The sequence below is a fragment of the Schistocerca serialis genome, chromosome 1 (genome assembly GCF_023864345.2).
Source record: "Schistocerca serialis cubense isolate TAMUIC-IGC-003099 chromosome 1, iqSchSeri2.2, whole genome shotgun sequence".
Lineage (NCBI taxonomy): Eukaryota > Metazoa > Arthropoda > Insecta > Orthoptera > Acrididae > Schistocerca > Schistocerca serialis.
This window is the reverse complement of record NC_064638.1, coordinates 660,337,700-660,362,237: the sequence shown is the minus strand read 5'-3', so window position 1 is coordinate 660,362,237 and position 24,538 is coordinate 660,337,700. Positions and strand designations below refer to the sequence as shown.

At 43.0% G+C, this 24,538-nt stretch overlaps 1 protein-coding gene across 4 annotated transcripts in view; it reads left to right on the top strand.

The window, feature by feature from the left end:
* Window positions 1-24,538, top strand: part of LOC126479405 (calpain-A) — a 611,071-nt gene that overhangs the window by 363,914 nt on the left and 222,619 nt on the right. Inside the window, exon 1 of one of the 4 annotated variants that reach the window (XM_050103783.1) lies at window positions 3,103-3,524. The exons of the other annotated variants lie outside the window; for them this stretch is intronic. Within the exon in view, the coding sequence (XP_049959740.1) occupies window positions 3,378-3,524 (147 nt within the window). The 5' untranslated portion in view covers window positions 3,103-3,377. Of the gene's footprint in view, window positions 1-3,102; window positions 3,525-24,538 lie in introns of those variants that run through there. 4 annotated transcript variants of the gene reach the window in all.

Genomic DNA, 24,538 nt, shown 5'->3' with positions numbered 1-24,538 from the left:
GTTCATCTCATCGAATGTTGGTCCTAGGTTAAACTGACCCTGACGACAGCAAAAAGTAACTGTAAGAACGCATTTGGGTTCGGCTGTTATTACGACAGCCAGCATTAACATATAAAAGACATGAAAATGATGCATCAGTCTATTAACATGACAAAATGGCAAGTTTTGAAAGAAGTTCTGAAGATGGTTTCAAAGTACGCCCCCTAGTTCTTCGCTCTGAGGAGAATTAATCAGTGGCAGTTTTTGCGAGTTGATATCTAAAAGTATTTCATCAGTCAACCAGACCTTTTCTGTTCCAGATTTTTAAGTTTCAGTATCAACCCAACATTACTGATACCATTCAAAAAACTATTTTTATTATTTTCGTTTACTAACTCGATGGATGCAGTCATTTTAATAATATAAGGACTTAATTTCAAATGGTTAATACCAGGAGTTGGCAGCGATATTCATCTTAATGTAAGGGCTATGTACTTTGCATGTACTGGTGAAAAATGACTACCTTTTTAAGTATCAAAGTAATCTAGCATAAGGAATTGTTACGTGAATATTAAACGTTTGAGATAAAGTTTCTAGTACTTCTTGTCAAAGTTGGTTGCTCTCATAGTCATCTAGTCGCTTAACATTAAAAATGAAAATTTCAGAATTTTGCACCCTCTTGGATAAAGTTTTGCTTGCGCCCCCGGTGGCAAACTCTGATTAGAAGGGAAGTAATTGGACAAGTGTTAGAATATAAAAAAAAACTTTAGGGGAAGACAAGAGTTTAGAATAGCAAAGAAATTGTTGATACTTCGTGGCAGATTAAAACTGTATGCCGGACGGAGACTCTAACTTCTGTGAAGTTTGACAGGTAGGAGACGAGGTACTGGCGGAATTAAAGCTGAGGACGGGGCGTGAGTCGTGCTTGCGAAGCTCAGTCGGTAGAGCACTTGCCCGCGAAAGGCAAAGGTCCAGAGTTCGAGTCTCGGTCCGGCACACAGTTTTAATCTTCCAGGAAGTTTCATATCAGCGCATACTCCTCTGTAGAGTGAAAATTTCACTAAAGAAATCGTTGATTGCCATCGGATGTAGATGCTGACATGTGAACGGAAACGACCACTCGTGGCAGACGAGGCTAGTATGGGAATTAAACGCAAGTGGCACTGCAGTAGACTAACTACTAGTAGTCAACTGACAAAAGGAGGCTACGACGTTCAAATCACAGATTTACTTCAAAATTTGTACACTTGTAGTAGTCCTTTAGGACATCATAAATTGTAAGTAGTAAGGCATACTACTTAGGCCATTTCGAGCAAATCGCAAGAGAAGTTTTATGCGTCAATGATGTACAGGTGCTTTGCGACCCCGAGCACGTGGTTAGCGTTGAAGCTAATGTGCTTTGTTGTAGAGTACATTGTATTGTGCTGGTGTTGTGGTCTTCAGTGCTGAGACTGGTTTGATGCAGCTCCCCATGTTACCCTATCCTGTGCAAACTTCACCTCCCAGGACTTATTGCAACCTACATCCTTCTGAATCTGCTTAGTGTATTCATCTCTTCGTCTCCCTCTACGATTTTTACCCTCCACGCTGCCCTCCAGTGCTAAATTTGTGATCCCCTGATGCCTCAGAACATGTCCTACCAACCGGTCCCTTCTTCTTGTCAAGTTGTGCCACAAACGCCTCTTCTCCCCAATTCTATTCAATACCTCCTCATTAGTTATGTGATCTACCTATCTAATCTTCAGCATTCTTCTGTGGCACCACATTTCGAAAGCTTCTATTCTCTTCTTGTCCAAACTATTTATCGTGCATGTTTCACTTCCATACATGGCTACACTCCATACAAATACTTTCAGAAACGACTTCCTGACACTTAAATCTATACTCGATGTTAACAAATTTCTCTTCTTCAGAAACGCTTTCCTTGCCATTGCCAATCTGCAGTTTATATCCTCTCTACTTCGACCATCATCAGTTATTTTGCTCCCCAAATAGCAAAACTCCTTTACTACTTTAAGTGCCTCATTTCCTAATCTAATTCCCTGAGCATCAATCAACTTAATTCGACTACATTCTATTATCCTCGTTTTGCTTTTGTTGTTCATCTAATATCCTCCTTCCAAGACACTGTCCATTCCGTTCAACTGCTGCTCGCAAGTCCTTTGCTGTCTCTGATAGAATTACAATGTCATCGGCGAACCTCAATATTTGTATTTCTTCTCCGTGGACTTTAATAGCTACTCCGAATTTTTCTTTTGTTTCCTTTACTGCTTGCTCAATATACAGATTGAATAACATCGGGGACAGGCTACAACCCTGTCTCACTCCCTTCCCAACCACTGCTTCCCTTTCATGCCCCTCAACTCTTATAACTGCCATCTGGTTTCTGTACAAATTGTAAATAGGCTGTCGTTCCCTGTATTTTACCCCTGCCACCTTTGGAATTTGAAAGGGAGTATTCCAGTCAACGTTGTCAAAAGCTTTCTCTAAGTCTACAAATGCTAGAAATGTAGGTTTGCCTTTCCTTAATCTATTTTCTAAGATAAGTCGTAGGGGCAGTATTGCCTCACGTGTTCCAACATTTCTGCGGAATCCAATCTGATCTTCCCCGAGGTCGGCTTCTACCAGTATTTCCATTCGTCTGTAAAGAATTCGCGTTAGTATTTTGCAGCTGTGACTTATTAAGCTGATAGTTCGGTAATTTTCACATCTGTCAACACCTGCTTTCTTTGGGATTGGAATTATTATATTCTTGTTGAAGTCTGAGGGTATTTCGCCTGTCTCATACATCTTGCTCACCAGATGGTAGAGTTTTGTCAGGACTGGCTCTCCCAAGGCCGTCAGTAGTTCTAATGGAATGTTGTCTACTCCCGGGGCCTTGTTTCGACTCAGGTCCTTGTACACTACTCAAAATGTACAAAGTATGAAGTTAATCCGTGATTCGAACATCGTGGCCACCCCTTTGTGAGATTGACGCAAGAAAGTTGTTCGTGTAAGAGGGGGCTTCATGCCATAGCCGCGCCCCGCGGCAGTTCAAGGCCACTGGCGGCGGCGGCGGCGGCGGCAGCGGCAGCGCTTCCATCGCGCCGTGTCTGCGGCTGCGGCGGTGCCGGCCGGCAGCGCCTCACAGTCAGTGCGCGCCAGCCGGTCACGCCCGCTGGAGGTGAGCCAGCCTTCTCTTCCGGCCGCGTTCGTGTGCAGAGAGGACGTGGACGTGGCACGATCCGGGCTCTCCGTGTGCTGCTCCTAATCCTGCTCCTGCACGAGAGATTGTGTGAAAGAGTGAGAGGCTGATCTGCACATAGTTTGGCATTGCCAAGCTGTGAGTCACTGCTTTTTGCCGACTGTTCTGTGCTCCTCAGTCGCCGTACTAGTTTCGTGCTCACGTCTCAGCCGAGATGGGTGAGGGTGATTACGAAAACGGCGGCGAAGACACGTTTCCCATGATGAGGGACCTCAACGGCATCCGCGAAAACCTCGACACTTTCATCCGCAAGGCGACTGATCTCACCAGGGTACTGCCCTCGATCGCCAGGCTCAAAGTGGTGAGTATTGCCACTGACAGGAGAAACTCCTGATACGAGGATTTTCCATGCAAATATTGTGGTTAACGAATTTAACGCTCCGTAAGGAAGAAAAACAGAAATGTCAAAATGCTAGCAATGTAACCTCCTTGATATAGTTTCATTCGGTCATCATGTTTAATTCGATTCATATATATTTCATGCGATGTACACACTAATTAATCTAGCTGCAAGATTACACTCGCACCAAAGATGATTTCTTATTTAGTCTTCACGTACAAGTAAAGTTTTAATTAGCACCTCTTAAAAGGTTGCGTGATATGACGGTATCGAGGAAACACGATTAAGAAGTTTATTTATTCAAACTTCAGAAGGAAAATTTCCAACAGGAGTCTTTATTTTGTTAGCTGTGTTAACTCTACACCATCTCGAAATTTAGTTACAGTTACTGCACAAGCGTGGCGAACAAAGAGTCAGCCACGGTTCTTATCCAGAAACCTGTTCGCCGCTGCTATGCTACCTCCGCTGCGTTATCGGACGCTCCCAGCAATTTGCAGAAAGGCTCTGGCGCATTTTCTGAACATTATATGAAATGTATGTAGTTACAAAAGGCAAATCAAATTTTCCATAGTTAAATAGATCCTTTGACAACGAAACCGTGAGGAAATTGCAACCAGTCACTGGTGTTTGTGTTTTTTTTTTTTTTACTGAAGCATAAAGCGCTTTGGAGCCTTTGATCCCTCCGCGACTCATAAAAAAAATTGGCGTTGTGTCATTCACGAATAGAAAATTTCACTCACCTTGCTAGCTAAAAATTTTCACGCATCACCTATACATGGAGCAAGGCCCAAAAAGTTGTTCATAAAAAGTAGCCGGCTAATTAAGTTACCTTGTTTCTCTTTGTTGACAGCAGAAATAGTGATGGATACGACTCACAGCAAGTAAACATGTTCCTCCTCCTTTCTAGGGTTTTTTTTTTTTTTTTTTTTTTTTTTTTTTTTTTTTTTTTTTTTTTTTTTTACGGAGGTGTTTTGTATTGTACTGCGTAGTTTGATTTCCAAGTTCGTGAGATCAGTGAACGTCAGTAGACATGTTTTGACATACAGATCACCGTTATACGGATTACTGACACCCTAACTTACTTCGGCAAATCCGTCGACTACCCCTTATCCTGTGTGCTACTGCTCGATCTGAACTAATTTTTAATGGGAGCTTCAATCCTAAAACTAGATTTGTCGAGAGAAGTTTAATTCGAAGTTAGCCTAAAGGAGCGCTTCCTCAATTTACTAGAGGTGGCTTAGATTGCAGTATAATGGCGATGCAAAGTCTTTACAACGCCCAGCATAAACGGTGCTGTGAATCGGTGGGCACCTACTCTACATATGAAGCACCATCTACACCGTCATTTGGGCTGTTGGCGAACTGTCCGCCGATAGGGAACTTAACGCCACCACCTAAACCTCCCATGCCGTCCATGTACTTGGTGATATTAACTTCGAATCCTGGAAAGTGTCGAAATTCTGCCTTCGAGAACCATCGAGGGAGAGTACATTAATGAGCTCTGCAATGATCCTTAATGCTGTCTATGTGAAAGAAAAGAATAATACTGTGGTCAGGGGTTCTACGTATGATTGGTGCACACATTTGTATTGAATAATGGTGGGCGTATTGTCTTCGAGACAGAGCAACTTTTAATTGGTTGAAACGCATTACTTATCTGTCACAGGTGCAGATGATGCAGATCTATTGACGGCCTCTGCCTATAGAGGCCATCATCAGTGTTTCAATGTTGATACAGCTATTGATGGTGAAGAATGAATAGCTAGTAGATAAGCAACTAGTAAATATGGCATCTAACGAAAACGACCAGAATAAACGGCTGCTTCCCTCAGCTGTGACTGGAATAATTGTGCTGAAAATACCGGGTGTCCCTTCGTGGTCCTGAAATATTTTTACGTCTTCATGTTATGTACACAACGGTTTTTTGAAAGGCCTTTCTTCTGGTATCCTTGACCTAATAAGTAAAGAAAAGTAACGCTATTACATTCCTCTGGAAGTAGTGACACCAGTACATAATTATCGCTTATCTGCAGCGCCTGTAACTATTTCACTTTTAGATTGCAAATTACAATAAGTAACGACAGGTTTCGGTCGGTGACGACCCCTTTCAGATCTGTGTACTCAGATGCACTAACGAAAAAACACATTAAAAATTTTTCTGAAATAACACCAGTCAAGCACTTCAGAATACTCACGCGCACACCCTGTGTGGGCTATGAAGATTGTCGCTGTGGTGCTATGTCGACTGACTTTGCCGCGTCAGCATAATTTTAATGTACTTTCGCGGTAGCTTAGTTTATTGCAGAGATCTGAAGCGGAAGCTGGTCGTGGTCACCTGAAACCGGTAACCATTTTCTGTATTTTACGTTCAGGCTAGAATAAAGCAGCTTCCTTTCAAGGTTCCTGTACAAAGCTTTCTTCGTTAAGAATTCGTTTATAATGGTGTATGTGGTGGTCTCATTTTGGCTGCAATATTTACTGAAGTGTCCTTTTTGTCCAGTTGCTTTTCTAAATTATTGAGCTAAAGCATTTCGGAGGGGATTACAGGCGAATCATAGGGATATGAGGATCAGCGGAGATTTTTACTATTGTATAAGTCGGTTTCATTGCTAGATTTCCCAAAGAGCTTATTAGTATCTTCCATTTTCTTCATATGGCTCTTAGTCGTCATTAGTTCCGATTTTGCACTTGGCGTACTAGTCATTCGGCTTGTCTTGAAGTTCGTTACAGTTTTGTTACATCTCGGCACTCGTAATACAAACCTTACATCTCTATTAGATTTTTCCATCTCTACTCAGAAGTTGTTTCTGTTGACAGCTAAATCAAGGAAAACTACGTTGCCAATTCGCTGTTTCCTCATAATCTGAACTCACTAGTTCTCGTAATTTGGGTATACAACGAGCGATTTTTCCTGTCTCGAAAATGCGGTTAGTCAAATGCCATGCCTGACTTTCGGTTCCAGTATTTTGATGGCGATTTCACATCTTAAACAGTTTCGTAGACCAATATGGATCTGTATGGTTGTTACTAACACACTGTAACTTATGACATAGAGAGTAACTATCTGTTTGGCTGGGATTGCAGGTGAGAAATTTTCTCATTTTTCTGTAACCTGGGATACAGAAAAATAGACAATTTCTCATCTACAATCTCAGCCAAACAGATAGTTGCTCTCAATGATATAGGTTAGTGTGTTATTAACAACCATACGAGAATAAACAAGTCAATCCTAGATATTATGAAGTTATAAGTGTCTGTCTCTGTGTTTGTTGTTTAGATTGGGTAACACGATACACAACATTCGACAGACTGCATTCACGGGTACTCAAAGTCCTCAGGTATTCTGTTAATATAGCAAACGAAGCTTAATACTGGATTCTGCATCACGCGATCTTGTTGGTAAAATCTTAAAGGATTCGTGACAACTTGTAATTTACTTGTCAACAACCAATGTTTCCATATACTTTTTTTTCTCCACCAAATATTGAGGACGCGTGTCCATTTTCCTACCAAAATGAAGAGAACTTCGCAAATAAGAAATGGAACTGAAAGGTTAAGAACTATATCCTCCTCCTGCCATTAATAACTGCACCGGTATATTTGATAATCGCCGCACTCCTGAAATATTGCGGTACTCAGGGAATACGTTTACGATAGTAGTTTTAATACTCATTATTCTTGTACTACAATTAAAATTATGACAGTGCACTTAATTTAATGACAACTGTTTTCAAAACATGGAAACGCATTATCATGCGTCAATTAGCAGGAAATCCAGAACAAAACTGCAATGTCCACCACGCCATTTCGTCAGATTGGCTTCACGTCCCTTACAGTGCGCTGCTTTCCACTGTACTGCTGCCTTTAACTGAAACATGTCTTCAGACAGCTGTGGGCAGCTATAGTTCTGCAATCATATTTTTTCACACGTTGAGAGAAAACCACACATTTTAGCAATTTTCAACTAAATATCTTCGCTATAAAATAAAGGCCGGCCGCAGTGGCCGAGCGGTTCTAGACGCTTCAGTCCATGCCTCGGGCATGGATGTGTGTGATGTACTTAGGTTAGTTAGGTTTAAGTTCTGGGAGACTGATGACCTCAGGTGTTAAGTCCCATAGTGCTCAGAGCCATTTAAACCAATAAAGTGCGAGAAGCAATACCAATGGGGCAAGAGATGGAGTTTGGGGATAATGTGGGATTAAACGGACTGATTGCGAATCAATAAAAGTGTGTCATACATCTGTTTCATCAGCACTGATCTGTAAATATTTACTAGTGGTAAAAGAAATAATTTGTGTAACTTCCAAAAATGCAGATGTGCGTGGATTCAGAGAAAACCACTCTCGCGGTGCATAGCTTGCTTATTCGCAAACGAAATCTTGCAAACGTTAGATGCAGCTGAACGAGTGGGTGCAGTGTCCCTAGATTTGTGGCGTTGGCTTCTAATAAAGATGCGATCGTACGGAGTGTCTTAGCAAATGCGTGAATCTAGGAATATCTGATTAATGAAAACCAGGGCAGTGTCTGGAAAAAGAATATTCGACAGATAGGAAGTGTAATAGGGTCCGTAATGTTGCCAAAAATCACTAGTAATGTGACTGTTCACTTGCGATGCTGTCGTATATAGGAAAATATCGTTGTTGAATGATAGTAATGAGAAATATTAGTGCATGTACAGATGCATTTCGACAGCTATATATTTGTCTTCAGTACGCGAATGGAGTAGGAAATAAACTGATAACGTTAGTGCGATACCTTTCGCCGTGCGCTATACTGTGACTTACAGAGTATTAAGATATAATATGCTATTACTGCCTTGTTTCTTTCCGAATACGGAATGAAACGGGCTTGCGGGAGAATTGCATAGAATTTCTGGTGAAATCCCGCGCATAGCAAGGAAAACAAGTAGTAAGTAGTAGTAGTACAAAACACCCTCCGCGAGACAGTGAGCAGCGACATACTGAGCGCATTGGGCCCATGTTGTGCCGGGCGCGATGTGGGTGACGCGCCCGCAATGCGATTCATCGGAGGATGCGCGCCGTTGCCAGCTCCCAGCCAGCCCAGGCCGCGTGCAGTTGTTTGGTTTTCGCGTACGGGTGCGCACCCTGACGGAGCCCCACACAGCGGCGGCGTTCTCAGCCATCAGACAGCATAAGACCACGCCCACACATTCATTTTATCCTAAAAGTGACCACCGCGCAATACGAAATATTGACTCCTCCGAAAGATTAAAAGCCACACACTTCGCAACTAGTAGTTGTAAATAGCCTGCCTTAAATATTACATTGGTTTCTGATAATGCATAAAAGCATGGTGGCCAGATATTGCTCAGGCCATTTCCTTATGTAAAGATGGCGTGGAATGTTAAACAAGGTTGTTTAATTCTTCTGTTTAGTGCCGTTTTCATGACATACACGGATACATCATCCAGTTATTATTCGCCGCCCCACCCCCACCCCTTTCGCTCTCTCCCCTTTTTTTACCAAGACCCTTTGTGTTTCCGCTCCTAATTTGGCTTGATGTAGTCGCTACTACTAAGTCTTTCATAGACACTATTTTCAATAAATGCAAACCTCCCGTACGAGCAAACTTATTACGGTAGCCTTTCGTTCTAGTCTATATTATAAAGTCAGTAATGCAGTTAACTACTTTAGTACTGAACTCAAATTACGTTATCTTTCATTAAGTGTTTGTAACACGGTTTAACAAATATGATATAAACGACTCTACATCTACATTTATACTCCGCAAGCCACCCAACGGTGTGTGGCGGAGGGCACTTCACGTGCCACTGTCATTACCTCCCTTTTCTGTTCCAGTCGCGTATGGTTCGCGGGAAGAACGACTGTCTGAAAGCCTCCGTGCGCGCTCGAATCTCTCTAATTTTACATTCGTGATCTCCTCGGAAGGTATAAGTAGGGGGAAGCAATATATTCGATACCTCATCCAGAAACGCACCTTCTCGAAACCTGGACAGCAAGCTACACCGCGATGCAGAGCGCCTCTCTTGCAGAGTCTGCCACTTGAGTTTGCTAAACATCTCCGTAACGCTATCACGGTTACCAAATAACCCTGTGACGAAACGCGCCGCTCTTCTTTGGATCTTCTCTATCTCCTCCGTCAACCCGATCTGGTACGGATCCCACACTGATGAGCAATACTCAAGTATAGGTCGAACGAGTGTTTTGTAAGCCACTTCCTTTGTTGATGGACTACATTTTCTGAGGACTCTCCCAATGAATCTCAACCTGGTACCCGCCTTACCAACAATTAATTTTATATGATCATTCCACTTCAAATCGTTCCGTACACAAAAAAAATGGCTCTGAGCACTATGGGACTCAACTGCTGTGGTCATTAGTCCCCTAGAACTTAGAACTACTTAAACCTAACTAACCTAAGGACATCACACACATCCATGCCCGAGGCAGGATTCGAACCTGCGACCGTAGCAGTCGCACGGTTCCGGACTGCGCGCCTAGAACCGCGAGACCACCGCGGCCGTTCCGTACACATACTCCCTGATATTTTACAGAAGTAACTGCTACCAGTGTTTGTTCCGCTATCATATAATCATACAATAAAGGATCCTTCTTTCTATGTATTCGCAATACATTACATTTGTCTATGTTAAGGGTCAGTTGCCACTCCCTGCACAAAGTGCCTATCCGCTGCAGATCTTCCTGCATTTCGCTACAATTTTCTAATGCTGCAACTTCTCTGTATACTACAACATCATCCGCGAAAAGCCGCATGGAACTTATATAGTTCCAGTAAATTAAAATTTCGTTACGTCCGAATATATATTTTGTAGCCATTTTTGTTCGTATTGTATGCAGGTGGTTTTTATTGTGTGTTTATATCTAGTCTACTGAAGTTTAACGCAACAACGGCATTGATGTTTTCATCAAAGGCCTCTCTGGATTTACTGCTTTGGACATTAAAAAAGATACCAAAACTTCAACTGCATCGGAAGCAATAACTAACCTCAGTGAATCATGAAATTTTTTTCATACATAAACAAGATCAGGCTGAGTCGATCTACAAAGCAACAACCAACGGAAGTTAAGGAACGATGATACGCAATGAATAAATCACAGCACTTTTTATTCATGTAGGAAATGGTTCAAATGCCAAAGCAGCTATCCATATTTGTCTTTTGTGATTTATTTAAACAAAGCCGAAATGTCACAGTAGCGGTTCTGAAACTAGCGCAACTGATTTCCGACCTCATGCTTGGCCGACACGAGTATGTGCCATATCATGCCGTTGGCGGCGAGGTTTTAAATCTTCTTTTTAATCATTGCACTAAAAACACATCAGGATGGCGGAACACGTGAATATTTAATAGACAGTGGCACAGTGCGTGTTAGGAAAGTACATTTTAAGCAAAGGCATGAAAAACTGAAACAAGGCAACAACAAAAGATGACACTGGAGCAAAATATTAACTCCACTGGAAATAAAGATATCCACATAAATGTCAGTATGTGATACCAAGAAAATGAGTCCACTGACCATGGTGAAACTTCATCGAAAGATGTTTGCATATTAAAGAATAATAATTTGCTTGCTCGAGGCAGAACAGTATTTCCATAATTTTGGAAAACTCGTAGTGCCGCTAGCCTTGACAAAAGCGTGTCGTCCGCCTACCTTTATCGCGTCCAGTATTGTTGTGGATTACGCATGCGTCCGGCTGGCGCCAGTGGGCGCTTCGCTAACTGCTGCGTTAACTGGACGCTGGCGACTTCAGTGTGCAAGTGCCAGAGTCCCGATCTCGCTTACTTTCGCACCACTGCGTCACACATCACCCGGAGCGCTTCCTAGTTCCGTGCGTGGGCACGTCGCCATTCACAGCCCAGCACCCACTACTCGTATTTCAACCGCTAAACGGGCGGTACACAGCGGCTGCCAGTCATTCTGTTTTGAAGCAACTCTGTTGTCTGCCTTTCCGTTAGTTCAATACCCGTGGTCGGTCTAGTTAGTCCGCAAGATTACCAGCCACATACTTCGCAACTAGAAGTTGAAAATAGCCTTCCTTAAATATTACGTTGGTTCTTGATAATGTGTAAAAACTTAAAGCCTTAAACTCTACTCTGATGGATCTGTTCACATGAATAAACCAGCACCTGTATGTATTGTCTGTTTTCGGAATTTATGGCGTAATTTTCGTGAATCTGAAGTTCACTTTAGGTTGCTTCAACTTTCCTGAGGTGCAGCCTTGTTGATCTGATATTGAAACACATTTAGCAGAATATATGCTAATCCAAACATTATGTCCAGTAAGTTGTTGTATTTACTACACCCTAAAATTTGAGACAAAGCACCTGTGAAGTAGGACGAACAAGGGATATGGAACGCATAAAAGGGACATCACGAATGGTCACAGGTTAGTTTGACTATCAAGAGAGGTTCACAGTAACGCCGAACAATCTGAACGCTGGAAAAAAGATCCACTTACAAAGTTTCAGGAGCCTACATTGAGCTGTTATATGTAAACAGTTCTCCGATGCGTCGTACCGCAAGGAAAAAAAGACATGGGAGTGACTCATTAGTTAAGACGCACCACCTTTCCTGGCACTTCCCGTGTAATAAAGCTAGACTTGTTAAGTGTTATGGATCCCTCAGCGTTACGACCAACTGTCGTTCCTACAACAGGCCTTTAGTCCTACTTTCTGAAGGGATACAATACACTTCGGTTCTGCGTACTGCCAGTAAAGTCTGGCACCCAATAATATGCACAATATATCCGCCACCAAGATTGGACACGCTGATATGGAACTTATCCTGCTGCTCACCACTTTACGTTTCAGAATACTCCTTCGATCAACCCAATACTTTTTAGTTTTTCAGAGTGGGCTTCTTGACGAGTTGCCTGTTTATTTCCTGTTAGTTGAAGCTCGGAAAACTTAGCGTCAATCTATAATCCACTCTTTTCCTCCATATATTCATCCACTACCGTACTCTTACTTGCGATTCCCAGCTCTCCATGCTTGTAACATTTCGTCTGGCTTGTCTGTATGTCGGTACTGTTAATATGGTTATAGAATACAGTCGTCTCTTCTAAGGAGTTTTTTGACTTTTTTAGGTTGACACAGTTTCGCCTTGTTCGATCAGTCTTTGGTGTCGTTCCTTTATCCTAAGTCCTAGTGTCTTCCAGGCCAGTAGGCATTTTTGTTCAAAGAGGCAGATTCGTCAGCTTAATGACGATCCAATGTCTGACGCTGTTACATTGTTTGCCTTTCCATAATTTTATGTCGATTTTTAGCAGCAGACTTTTAAAGTTCGTACATAGTCTATACCTTCCTGACACAGTAGCTGTATGGGGTGTCATTCATTCCCCTACGCACTTAAAATCTCTTAATTACTCCCTATTTCATTTCTATGGCCCACTTGTCTTGCAACTATAGTGAAGTCCTGCACTATGTAAACACACATGTTGTATAATGAGAACGATAAATATCAGTCGATTTATTCTCCGAAGGAACTTCAGTTTATCAACTTATTATCAAATTGTGAACAGCAAATACCGTTTTTCTCTCTTCATGATAACATATGGACATCATGCAGTGTTTCTAAGTCCCTTCAAAGCTGTCAGATACCTATTTGATGCCAAAGTCTTTTGAGTTAAGTGCATGCTGCGACCAAAGAAATCCTGTAACTGAAATAAACCGATAAGGTGTGGTTTATCAATAAATTTTCAGGGTTGAGGAGTGATAGATTCATCGTTCAACATACATTTTAGAAGTATCGTATTGACCAATGATTTGTAGCGCCACAAACAATAGCCTTTACTCGAAATCCAATGCATAATAACCGTTGTTCAGTTGTTTCTTGTCTCATGGCCCTGAATTTATCGCCCATCTGCCAATATTCAATAGCTGATAAACATATTTGGTAAGAGTATATAGCTGCAATTGAGAGGATACGGTTCAATGCTTAGTGCACTGAACGCATTTTCAGGAAGAGAGTGGTTCAAATCCCTGTATCTTAATGAAGATTCAAGTTTCCTGCTGTAACTAGAGGGGAGTGAGAAGACGCTGAACACGAGCCTGTAGACACCTCGTACTGCGCCGTGTCGTGGGGCGGGCCAGCAGGTTGGGTGGGCGCCTCCAGGTTGGCAGCGGTTCCCCTTGGTCGCGGCGTCACCGCTTATTAATAGAACGCGCAGACCCCCCAGCTGTCGCCGCCAGAACACCAGCAACAAGTGTCCCGCGAGGGCGTGGTTGCTTTCAGGTACGACGACCCGGCGGGTGAAAGCGCTTTCCACGCTACCACGCGACATGGCACGTGAACGCAACAAACAGACGCTGTGATGAGTCATCTCAGTTTCCACTTGGGATGTCGTCCGTTTCCTACTCTCCACTAGAATCACTGTAAACATTGCAGAACTGATAGTACAGTCCTCGATGTATACTGAGGTGAGGTGACAAGTAGTGGGATAACGATATGGATATTTGCAGAGGGCGGTGGTATCGCTTGCACAAGGTATAAAAAGGCAGTGCATTGACGGAGCTGCCATTTGTACTCAACTGATTCATGTGAAACCGTTTCCCACATGATTACGGCCGCACGACGGGAATTAAGAATTTAAACGCGGAATGATGTGTGGAGCTAGACGCATGGAACATTCCATTTTGGAAATAATTGAGGTATTCAGAGATCCACTGTGTCAATAGTACGCCAAGAATAACAAATTTTAGGCATTCACAACAGACAACGCCTTCACTTGACGCCAGAGAGCAGCGGCGTTTGCCTAGAGTTGTCAGTGCTTATAGGACAAGCAACGTTACATAAAATAACAGCAGAAATCAATGTACGACGAACATATCCATTGTGGCAGTGCGGAGAAATTCTGCGCTAATGGGCTATGACGGCAGGCGACCGACGCGAGTGCTAACAGCACATTGCCTGCAGCGTCTCTCCTGGGCTCGTGACCATATCGGTTGGACCCTAGATGCCTGGAAAACAGTGGTCTAATCAGATGAGCCCCAATTTCAGTTCGTAAGATTGGTAGGGTTGGAGTGCGGCGCAGACCCTATGAAGCCATTGGCCCAAGTTGTCAACAAGGCACTGTGCAAGCTGGCCATAGCTCCAGGACGGTGTGAGCTGTGTTTACTTGAAATGGACTGGGACCTCTGGTCCAATTGAAGAGATAATTCGCTGGAAATGGTTATGTTGACTACTTGGAGACTCTTTACAGCCATTCATGGACTTCATGTACACAAATAACATGGGATTTTTATGGGTAACATTACACCACGCCACCCGACACAACTGTCCGCCATTGGTCTGAAGCACATTCTTCTCCTTCGGCAATCAGATTGTGGGAGTTCCATTACTAGGCTCATGTGGAATAATATGTTTCCTTGATAGAGCTCGTTCGTTTCTACTGTGTCGTTTCCGTTTTAGCTTTAAGTTCGTCTGCCTTGTTACTGTTCTTTTTTCACTTTCGCCTTTGTCCTTCATCCATTCAGTAATGTCAACCAATTTCAGGCAAAGAGATTTTTTGCGAGCTAATAAGCCTTTAAAACTAATCACTCCATCGTAACAAATATGTGGTGCTACTGGTGTCTTCTGCTTGTCTGACTATCTCGTAACTATTAGGTAAAACGAATTTATTAGAAGTGGATGTGCTAATGTTTGCAGCTAATTTATTTAGAAGGCTGTTGTTCTGTTGATAGTCGATCGTAGCCAGGATAATTGGCTGATCGGAATGAGATTAAATCATTACAAGGGAAATATGTTTTAATTTAAAAATAAAACATGGAAGTAACATCCATTAAATAAGTAATTGAATACAGTAAGCGTCCTAATCAAAGCGGCTAGCGTGTTGGACTGCCATGTTGAGATCTAAGGTTAGACTCTCTGTACTGCCAAGGACTCTTTGTCGATAGTGTGCTCACGGTCTTGGTCGGGACTGCCGAGGAACACCATTTTGTATGGAGAACAAAGGCTATTGTCTTGCTATTTGCCTCCACTCAGCTATCTATTTTTTTCATTTATTTGCTATCGATATGGAAACACTGTGAAACAAAAGCCGTAACTGCTTCAAAATCAATAGGCATTTAAAAAGATACTCAGCTGAGGAAAAATAGAGAATATCATTTTTTCTCGATAATAATATTTGACACCTGACACCTCAAGGTCCCAATACTGTAGAAGGGACGAGAAGTGAGAAACCGCTCATAGGAAAAGTGACTGCTTCGGCTTGGAAAAGTGAACATACACGACAGGGTGAATGGTCCTCCATAATGAAATCGAAGGAGGTAATAGAGGGGTGACGGCATCGCTTCGTCGATACCGCGTGGCATCATACACTCAGGATTGTAGTTACGTTTTCTTTATCGAACATGGATTTCTGGAATAGCATCATGGTCAAACGTATCATTTTGTTGGTATCTGGGAACTGTCTCTTTTAATATGACGATGGAGGAGTGTGGCTAATCGGAACCTGGAAATTGACTGCCGCTGGATGAGGCTCAGAATAAGTCACTCAAAGCTTACAGCCGACAGAATGGAACGCCGTGTTAATTTGGAGGCAGTGCTACAAGGGCGGTGAACGGAAATTCCAGCGAGCTGTGCTGCGCGGCACAGCGCAGCCGTTATTAGCCGCCCACACTGCTCCATACCTCACTCAGCTCACCTCGCCACACTCCCCCCAACGTGCGGTCGACACCCACTTCGTCTGTCGTAGCCCCACCTTCAACCCCTCCTTCCCCTCCCCTCCACCTCCGTGGATAAAAGCGGACAGACTCGTCTTCGTGGGTCTGTGGTTGCTGTACTAGGTATCGCAGAAGTTTTCGAATCCTTAGTTGTACCTATTGCGAGCGAATGCTGTCTAGTTGCGTACTACCACACATACCATGTATTACACGACGCTGCTTCCATACCTTAGAGCAAATGTGAGGACAATTTATAATAAAAAACTGAAACCTCAACTCCCTCCACATTGCCTGCACCTCTTCTTCCTTTTCACCAAGAGCTTGTCACTTCGATAGTAATGTTAAATGGTGGTAGTGGTGAAACGTAAGTGATAATTTCACATGAGAATGACGTAAGCATTGCCATATAAGCAGCATTCCTACCGTCGGCTACAATCAGGTAGTAAACACGCTGAGAGATCGAATCAGATGTTGAATGAGTTGATGAGATATTGGCTTCCAGATTGCTTCGGCTCAAGTTCGTTATATTTAATGCCACTGACAGCCCAGTTGCCAAGTCTTCTTCAACTGAAAGTCTTCTGTCGATTCTGTGTGTAGAAAGCAGATATAGAAGACACTCAACGCAGAAGACCACAACAGTCGAAGTGCCATATGGTTGCGTGTTCACTTATAGGATGTACAAAGTGTCGTGACCAGACGAAACTACAATGGCCTGGCCACAACTGTGGGTTCTTTGAGTGCTCTGGGAGGTCGTTCATTTTTAACTAAAACAGACGAAATGTTAGATAATTTCATTACATAAATGAATAGAAGATTTACTCTGCCCCTGGAGTATTGGGTAATTTATAACTGTCATTCGTGATGCTTTCATCACTTGATGCAGTAAGTAATAAACTGTTCTCTTGAGGTACAATGTTCGACATTTACAACGGTACAAATTCATCTGAAACGTTAACTTTCACTATCGCACACGTTGATGTAGACTGCTGTAGCTGAGTCGACACTACATTGGCGTCAGTGTAAAGGTGCTGCTGTGCCAAGCTGGGAGGTGTGGTCTTCAGGAGGGTCTTCTATACATCGTTTCGGATTGCCGTGAGACGTATTGATTCGCGTTGCCGACTTCGGACTGGCACCGCCATTTCTGGACGAGACTACACAAACCAGTCATTATTTCGAACACGACCGGCATTGTTATCGAATAGTCATGCTGCCAACTCGTATCCGGAGGTTAGAATCTTATTCCCTAAGCATCCTGTGTCGAATGTTTGCAGTCTGATTTTCCTCAATCACTTAAAGCAGAGTTGTTTCCTTCAACAAAGTCACACGAATGTATCCCTTTCCCGCCATTGCCAGCGAGCTCATGACGTCGTTCGTCTGGATGTTAAACTCTCAACTCGCTTACATCTGTGAGGATGAGTGAGAGGAAGTAGTGATCATATTTAGGATTGTTAAGGAATTCGTAGCCTTACCACCATACTGCGCTATTGTCATGGGTTAAATTCCGAAGCTCTTCGCAGTGTTTAATGAGGTGAGGCACCGCTTACGGAGATGTCCGTAGGTTGGGGACGGAAGCTCGACAGCCCCCCTTCGGCTGTTAGAGAACAGTAGGCTATCTACCGGCAGTGGGTTTCTGTCATCATTATTCCGCAAAATCTTCGACTCATGTATTTCTAACAATAGACACATACACTTGATATAAATCATTCACACTTCGCGAAGGATAGTTGCCATTGTATGCGGGCAACGAAAGCCGTTACAGTTTGGCGCTAGAATAACGCCTCGGGTGCCTCGTAGCAACAATACTGTGTTATTGTTGTTGTCTTCAGTCCTGAGACTGGTTTGATGCAGCTCTCCATGCTACTCTATCCTGTGCAAGCTTCTTCATCTCCCAGCACTTACTGCAACCTACATCCTGCTGAATCTGCTTAGTGTATTCATCTCTTGGTCTCCCTCTACGATTTTTACCCACCACGCTGCCCTCCAATGCTAAATGTGTGATCCCTTGATGCCCCAGAACATGCCCTACCAACCGGTCCCTTCTTCTTGTCAAGTTGTGCTCCAAACTTCTCTTCTCCCAAATACTATAGACTCGCATTTTTTGTGGAAGCTAGGAAGAGAGCGAAACTCAGTGGTTGTACCTAGGATGCTTTTCTGGAACAGAGCCACCGAGCCCAAAGCTCCCATCCGATGGGCAGGAATTTATGGTTTCCCGACGCAAAAATTATTATTTATTTCCTTTTCATATTTTATGTTTTTGGGTCCAGAATGCTTTGTTGCACTTCTCTTCAACTGCAATTGGGTAAAAAGTCACAAGGCTTCATTCTCAGTCACATAATGCAGTAGTCGTTGATTCCGCAAATCTACCATGTAACCCTGAGGCGGCATATACCCATGTAGTCATAAGCGTTGATGGATAGTGGTGCCTCGCGGTAACATGAAAAATTTTCGGATACAAAATGTATAGATTACTTCATGTAACTAAACATGAAGTTTTGTGATTTTGGAACCAGTTGCAGTTAAAGAGGAAATAAACAGATATAGATATTTAGACGTAAATTTTATTTATTGGCTTATTATTTATATTTTTTATCGTGAAATGCTTAACAAGTTGATCTCTTCTATCGCTATGGAAACAACAAGAGAATCTTAATGAGTCACTTCGCTTTCCTCCATGGGAGAGTCCGGAAAGATTCTGCGATTTAAACTATACCATTGGCACTTACAAGAGAAGGACGTCCGACACGACCAACCAATTCGGTTCATTTTTGACAGGTCGCTTGTGTATGAAAAAAAAAAGTGAGTACTGTAGGCTATTTCGGCTCAGTACCTCCCACATTTTGAGAGAACAACCCTTAAAGTTCTTGACACTAAATAGACTCCAAATTAACTGAATCGATAGCTGGTTGTAAACGGAGAATTTTTCATCTTTTATGTTGTCCGAGAAATCAAGTAGGATAAAGAAACTTTTAAGACTGTCCCTCATACACGCACAAAGGTAAATCTGCTTCAGCGAAAGCGACGGAAACTGAGTTACCAAGGCACCTGCTTCGTGAACGGAGATTCCGCGTTTGAATGCTGCAAGGATAATGCTTTTCTTGTTTTTGCATACGAAACTTTATTTCGAAGCAATTCCGAAACGGATGAAGGGTTCATAAGGTAAATGAATCGGTAGGGAATAACAGGGTAGGTGAATCAATTATCTCAAACCAGTTTCAATAGTGGAGAAGTAACTTTGTAAGACTTATTGTATGAAAACCGGATCGACAAGGACTGCTGTGAATTCTTCGAAGAACCACAGCAACTGATCATGGGACGCTTTGTTCATTTCGAGGCGCTACATCGAGTACACGCAGATAAAAGAATCCCCATGTGCATTGCCCTTGTTTCTTGTTTGTCATTGATTGTGTTGCATTTTGTAGTAATATATTGTTTACCATAATTGTGGAGTGGCACAATTGTGGTAGTGGATGATGCATTCACTTCGACCAGCATTGAAATGAGAATTCGTGAGTGTCACAGAAGAAAAGAGGGAAGTGACTGACGCTACGATTTGGCTTATGCAAGAATTACAAAACAGATGCATCGTGGCAATTCAGTTTCTCGACGTTCCAAATTGGAGAGGCTATCGTAGAGCGATTTTTGGAGTTGCAGAACAAATGGCTTTTGTTAATGCTGCAGATCTGTATCGCGAAGTTGAAAGTGATTAAATGGAACATCTTGAAACTTGTTACATTTCAGTGACGTTGAAGTCAGGGTCTGCTCCATCAGTTCTGGATGGGAATTACGAGCTGGAAATCAAATAGTTCGAGCTACGGAACAATACTGTTTGCAGTTCAAAGTAAAAGCGGAAACATCCACATTGGAATCTGCAAACTTTGCAAAAGAAAGGAGCAACAGCGGCTCTGAAAAAAATAATAAAGAATGGCATTGTGGAAAAAGATGTCATTAGCTAAGAGGGATTAGGTACGACAAATACTAGTCAATAAATAAACATCCGATCGATTTGTCAAATCTCGCCCTCGTTACAAGCATGCGGCAACGAGAATGCTCCAGCAGTGGGCTGCAGGTCAGGTGCAGCGATGAGTTTACGACCAATAAGGATTTTACAATTTCTGCTTTTTATCTTCGGCAAAGAATCTCAAACCAGAGTATAAAATTCGTCAAAGGCACGCCACGAAATACGTCTCGAACAAAGTGATAGGAAATATCGTAGATCTACAGAAACTGGCAGCAGTTTTTAGCACACAGGCTGCGTCACTTATTACCTGTTCCAATCGTGGTTACGTGATCAACACCGACTCGACAGGGTGCTAGTATCGGACGAACATTCGACCTATTTCGTCGAATAAGAGAGGAGAACGAACCATTGTCGCAGTCGGAAATACAAATAAAACCACGCATTCGTACGGGGCGCATTATTCCATTACCGCGTGTGCTAAGTTGTTGCCTAAAGTTTGCCTGTATTTACAAGAAACTATTGCTAAATTTGGTCCTCGAGTTACACAAGGAGCCAATCGTTTAACCCATTCATTAAAAAGTGTTTACGTTACATGCTGCAAATTTGAGAATATAACAATTTTAAAAAGGTATAATGTGAACGTTGGGTGGACAAACAAGTACTGTTATGTGTGACACATCATTTCAATGCTTCAAAATTGCCACCGGCCTCTGGAAACCAAGCGGGAATTACACAATCATGCAGAAGAAAGCACAATCTATAGCATTATTCGTCATAAACTGTCAGCGCCGGTTTTACGGGTGATGTTACCGTACACATGGTACTCATAAAAATTAATTTCCGATAAAACGATACGTTCAGAAGAAAAACAACACACATTGAATGACTTCAAATAGGACGTTCATATTCATAGGACATGTACATTAGTATGTTCTGCAGAAATGATTAGCATTTTAGTCACCTAGGCTCAGCATGCACCCTGTTGCCTAGTAGGCCCAGGGCCCGCCAAGGCCCTGATAGCTTGTTCCATGCTTAATGGCGTTGACACGTATAAGACCTGAGTGGTGTCCTACGGTACAGCCATCCATGCTGGTTCCAAAGTTCATCTGTGGGGATTCGCACGGACAATGAGAGGACGCCTACTCGTCATCGCCGAATTCGTCCAAATTCATGGCACATGTAGGGCGTGGTGAGACCTGAAAGTGCTCCAAGTGGGAACTTAAGATAGCCGAGCGTTTAGGAATTTTGATACGTATGTCACCATGTGCACCTTATCAATTGTCGCTGTGACAGTGTGAAATGGTGTTTGGCTCAGCGGAACGAGAACAGAATCGTATTGAAAGTGTCGCGGGTTCGACTCCGCCCAGCGGGGAATATTTTTGTGCTCCTTCACAATGCGTACACTACTGACGTCACAATTAACCACAACATCAGATAGGTTACTTTGTATTTCTACGTTCACATCAGCATGGGACGTCAGTCTTTAGAACAAGCCCATTATCTTGCAAACTTGGGGTTGTGAACGGTCCATAAGGTGCAAACACGAATAACCGTATACAATGAGTTTAATTTGACCCTGGTGGCGCTGTCGGCACAAACACCACCAGCCCCGACGACGCCAGCCTGAACGACGGGCAGCTATGTAAAGGCCGCGACCGGGCAACAAATCATCCGTCGCCATACATTCAGGTTCCGTGTACGTACTGCGCTGCCGATTGTATGCTGTGCTACGTGTACTGGACAATCTCTCGTGGATACTCGCTCTGGACGTGGTTATTTTCACGCTTATTATGACCGTGCTTTGAACTGGTATCGCTGTTCATGTTGTGAACTTTGCCGTTGACGTGTGCCTTAATCGTCAGACAACGTCGTTTTGTAATGATTTACAATAGTTCAGGGACAGCGCTAACAAGGTAACTCATTCACCTGCTCGCTCTTGGCCGGGTAACGTGAAAATTGCGAGATTAGTATATTCTGGGAAATATCGGAATCAATGCAGACAAAACAACTATACCGAACAACTGTTGGAGGAAAATACTGTCGAAAGATTGAAAATGTCGGACAAAAATGAAAATCGTAACGACGATAGGTAAAGAACAGGAGTCAGAAGATAACAGCCTCCACAGCGATGCATCGAAGCGACGATTGAAGACGACGCTGGATTTATGTTTACAGCCTTTGACCGAAGAGGAACTGATCACATCTGAAAGTTCCACTGTAATAACCGAAGAACACATTCAAATGGCAAATAAGACAACAGAAAATACTAGACATTTTACCCGAATATACGTTTTTGTGCGACGTTGAGTTGATTCTGTTCGACGACGTCGCCGAAGAATGTGAATATGCAGGCGTGAAGCGTGGCATTTCGTCAGGTGATGACTACGAATCTGATGCCAAAAAAATGTAAAAAGATCCAGAATCCTTGCCACTGGATTACAAAATAATGGCGGTTGATCTTGCAAAAATATATCCAAAGTGGAATTTGAAGAGTCAGCAAACAATAGGTGCGTCTCACTTGAAACATAAGCGGGATTTGAAAATTTGGGAAGAACATATTAAACAGGGTTGAACTCGGAACGACAAATATCACACAATTGATTGCTGGACGTATGATAGCTTCGTAGAAGCACAGAGCTGTAACCAGAAGTCACTACTACAAACTTGCAACAATGGGCACTAGCTTCTGTGAGATAGTTTGAAGATTTGGAATTCAAAGTTTCAGCAACGTGGGTCAAGGTTTAAACAAAGGCATAAAATCCGATTGAAAAAGGCTACAGAATTTGTATCGGAAAGAGAGACTGCTGCTACTGAGGAAACCCTAGCTGTGGCAGAGAATTTTCGCCGCGAGAGTCGAGCTCTTATCCCCAACTACAAGTACTTTGTTATCAACACCGATCAGACAGGTACGCCAGACGTTTTATTTGTCTACTTCAATCGACATACACTTTGCACTGTCACGTATAATAGGTTTACATTTGTATTTTCTCTTTCCAGGCTACCAGTATCAGTCGACATTTGACCGACCCTAGAACACCAAGGGTCAAAAGTGGTGTGCGTGAAACGAAAGGATATGAACAAAGTAACACCCTCGTATACATCACAACATGCTATGAGCCTTTCAGGAAAACTATTGCCACATCTTTACATAGGCCTTCAAAAATGACTCTAAGCAGTATGGGACTTAACATCTGAGGTCATCAGTCCCCTAGACTTAAAACTACTTATACCTAACTAACCTAAGAACATCACACAAATCCATGCCCGAGGCAGGATTCGAACCTGCGACCGTAGCGCAATTCCGGAATGAAGCGCCTAGAACCGCTTGGCCACAGCGGCTGGCCATATGCCTTCAGGAGAGTACTGGCTCATTTGGACCGAGGGTTAAAAAATCAGTAGATGCGTACGCGCCAAGATATACAAAGGTTATCATCAATTCTTCTAAATCCGGTTAACTGACAACAGACTTGCACAAAAAATATGTAAGTGATGTGATGAAGCCCTACGTGCAAGAGAATAAAGGTCTTCTGTTGATAGACTCGTGAGGAGGACAAACAAATCCACGAGTATACGACGAACTGTTCAAAGACGAAGACGTATTGCCAACGTGCAGTATCAAAGTAATTCCCCCCCCCCCCCCCAAATGTAGGCCACTAGTACAATCCTGCGATGTATATTTCTATTGTCAGGTAAAAACTCTAATAAAAACACGTCAAAACTGCACATGGCTCATCGAGAAGGAAGAAGAAATCACCTCCCGAGAAGCTTGCACCAAACTAAATTCCTTTATACATCACCAGCTAACCTCGAACGTATTCAGTGACCTGCTGCATTACGCGTGATTCGCTGCTGGACTGTGCAATGAAAGAAGCTGTTTTCAGAATGTCAGTCAAGTTTGTTTTTCTATGGAGACATTAAAAAAACCATGTCACTGTAAAAAGGCGGCGTTTATAACGTGCGCAAGATGGTCAAAATGCGTCTGCGGTGTTGTGCAGAACGTTATGTTCCGGGTCGCAGGATGCCACTCATGTAGTGCGCACTGATCACAGCGCCCTGGACAGGCAGTGTGGTTTGTGATTGTACACACTAGCACCCCACAATATAAGGCATTGAGTAGGTGCGATCTCTCTTGTGCGAATGCAGTCACCGTGATGTTGCTCCCCCTGTCTGCGGCAAACCAAAATGCAACCATCATTTTCAAACAGACAGAACCTGGATTCGTCTGAAAAACACCCATCTGATACCATTCCTGTCCCCAGTTGCGTAGCCGGCCGCTGTGGCCAAGCGGTTCTAGGCGCTTCAGTCTGGAACCGCGCGACCGCTACGGTCGCAGGTTCAAATCCTGCCTCGGG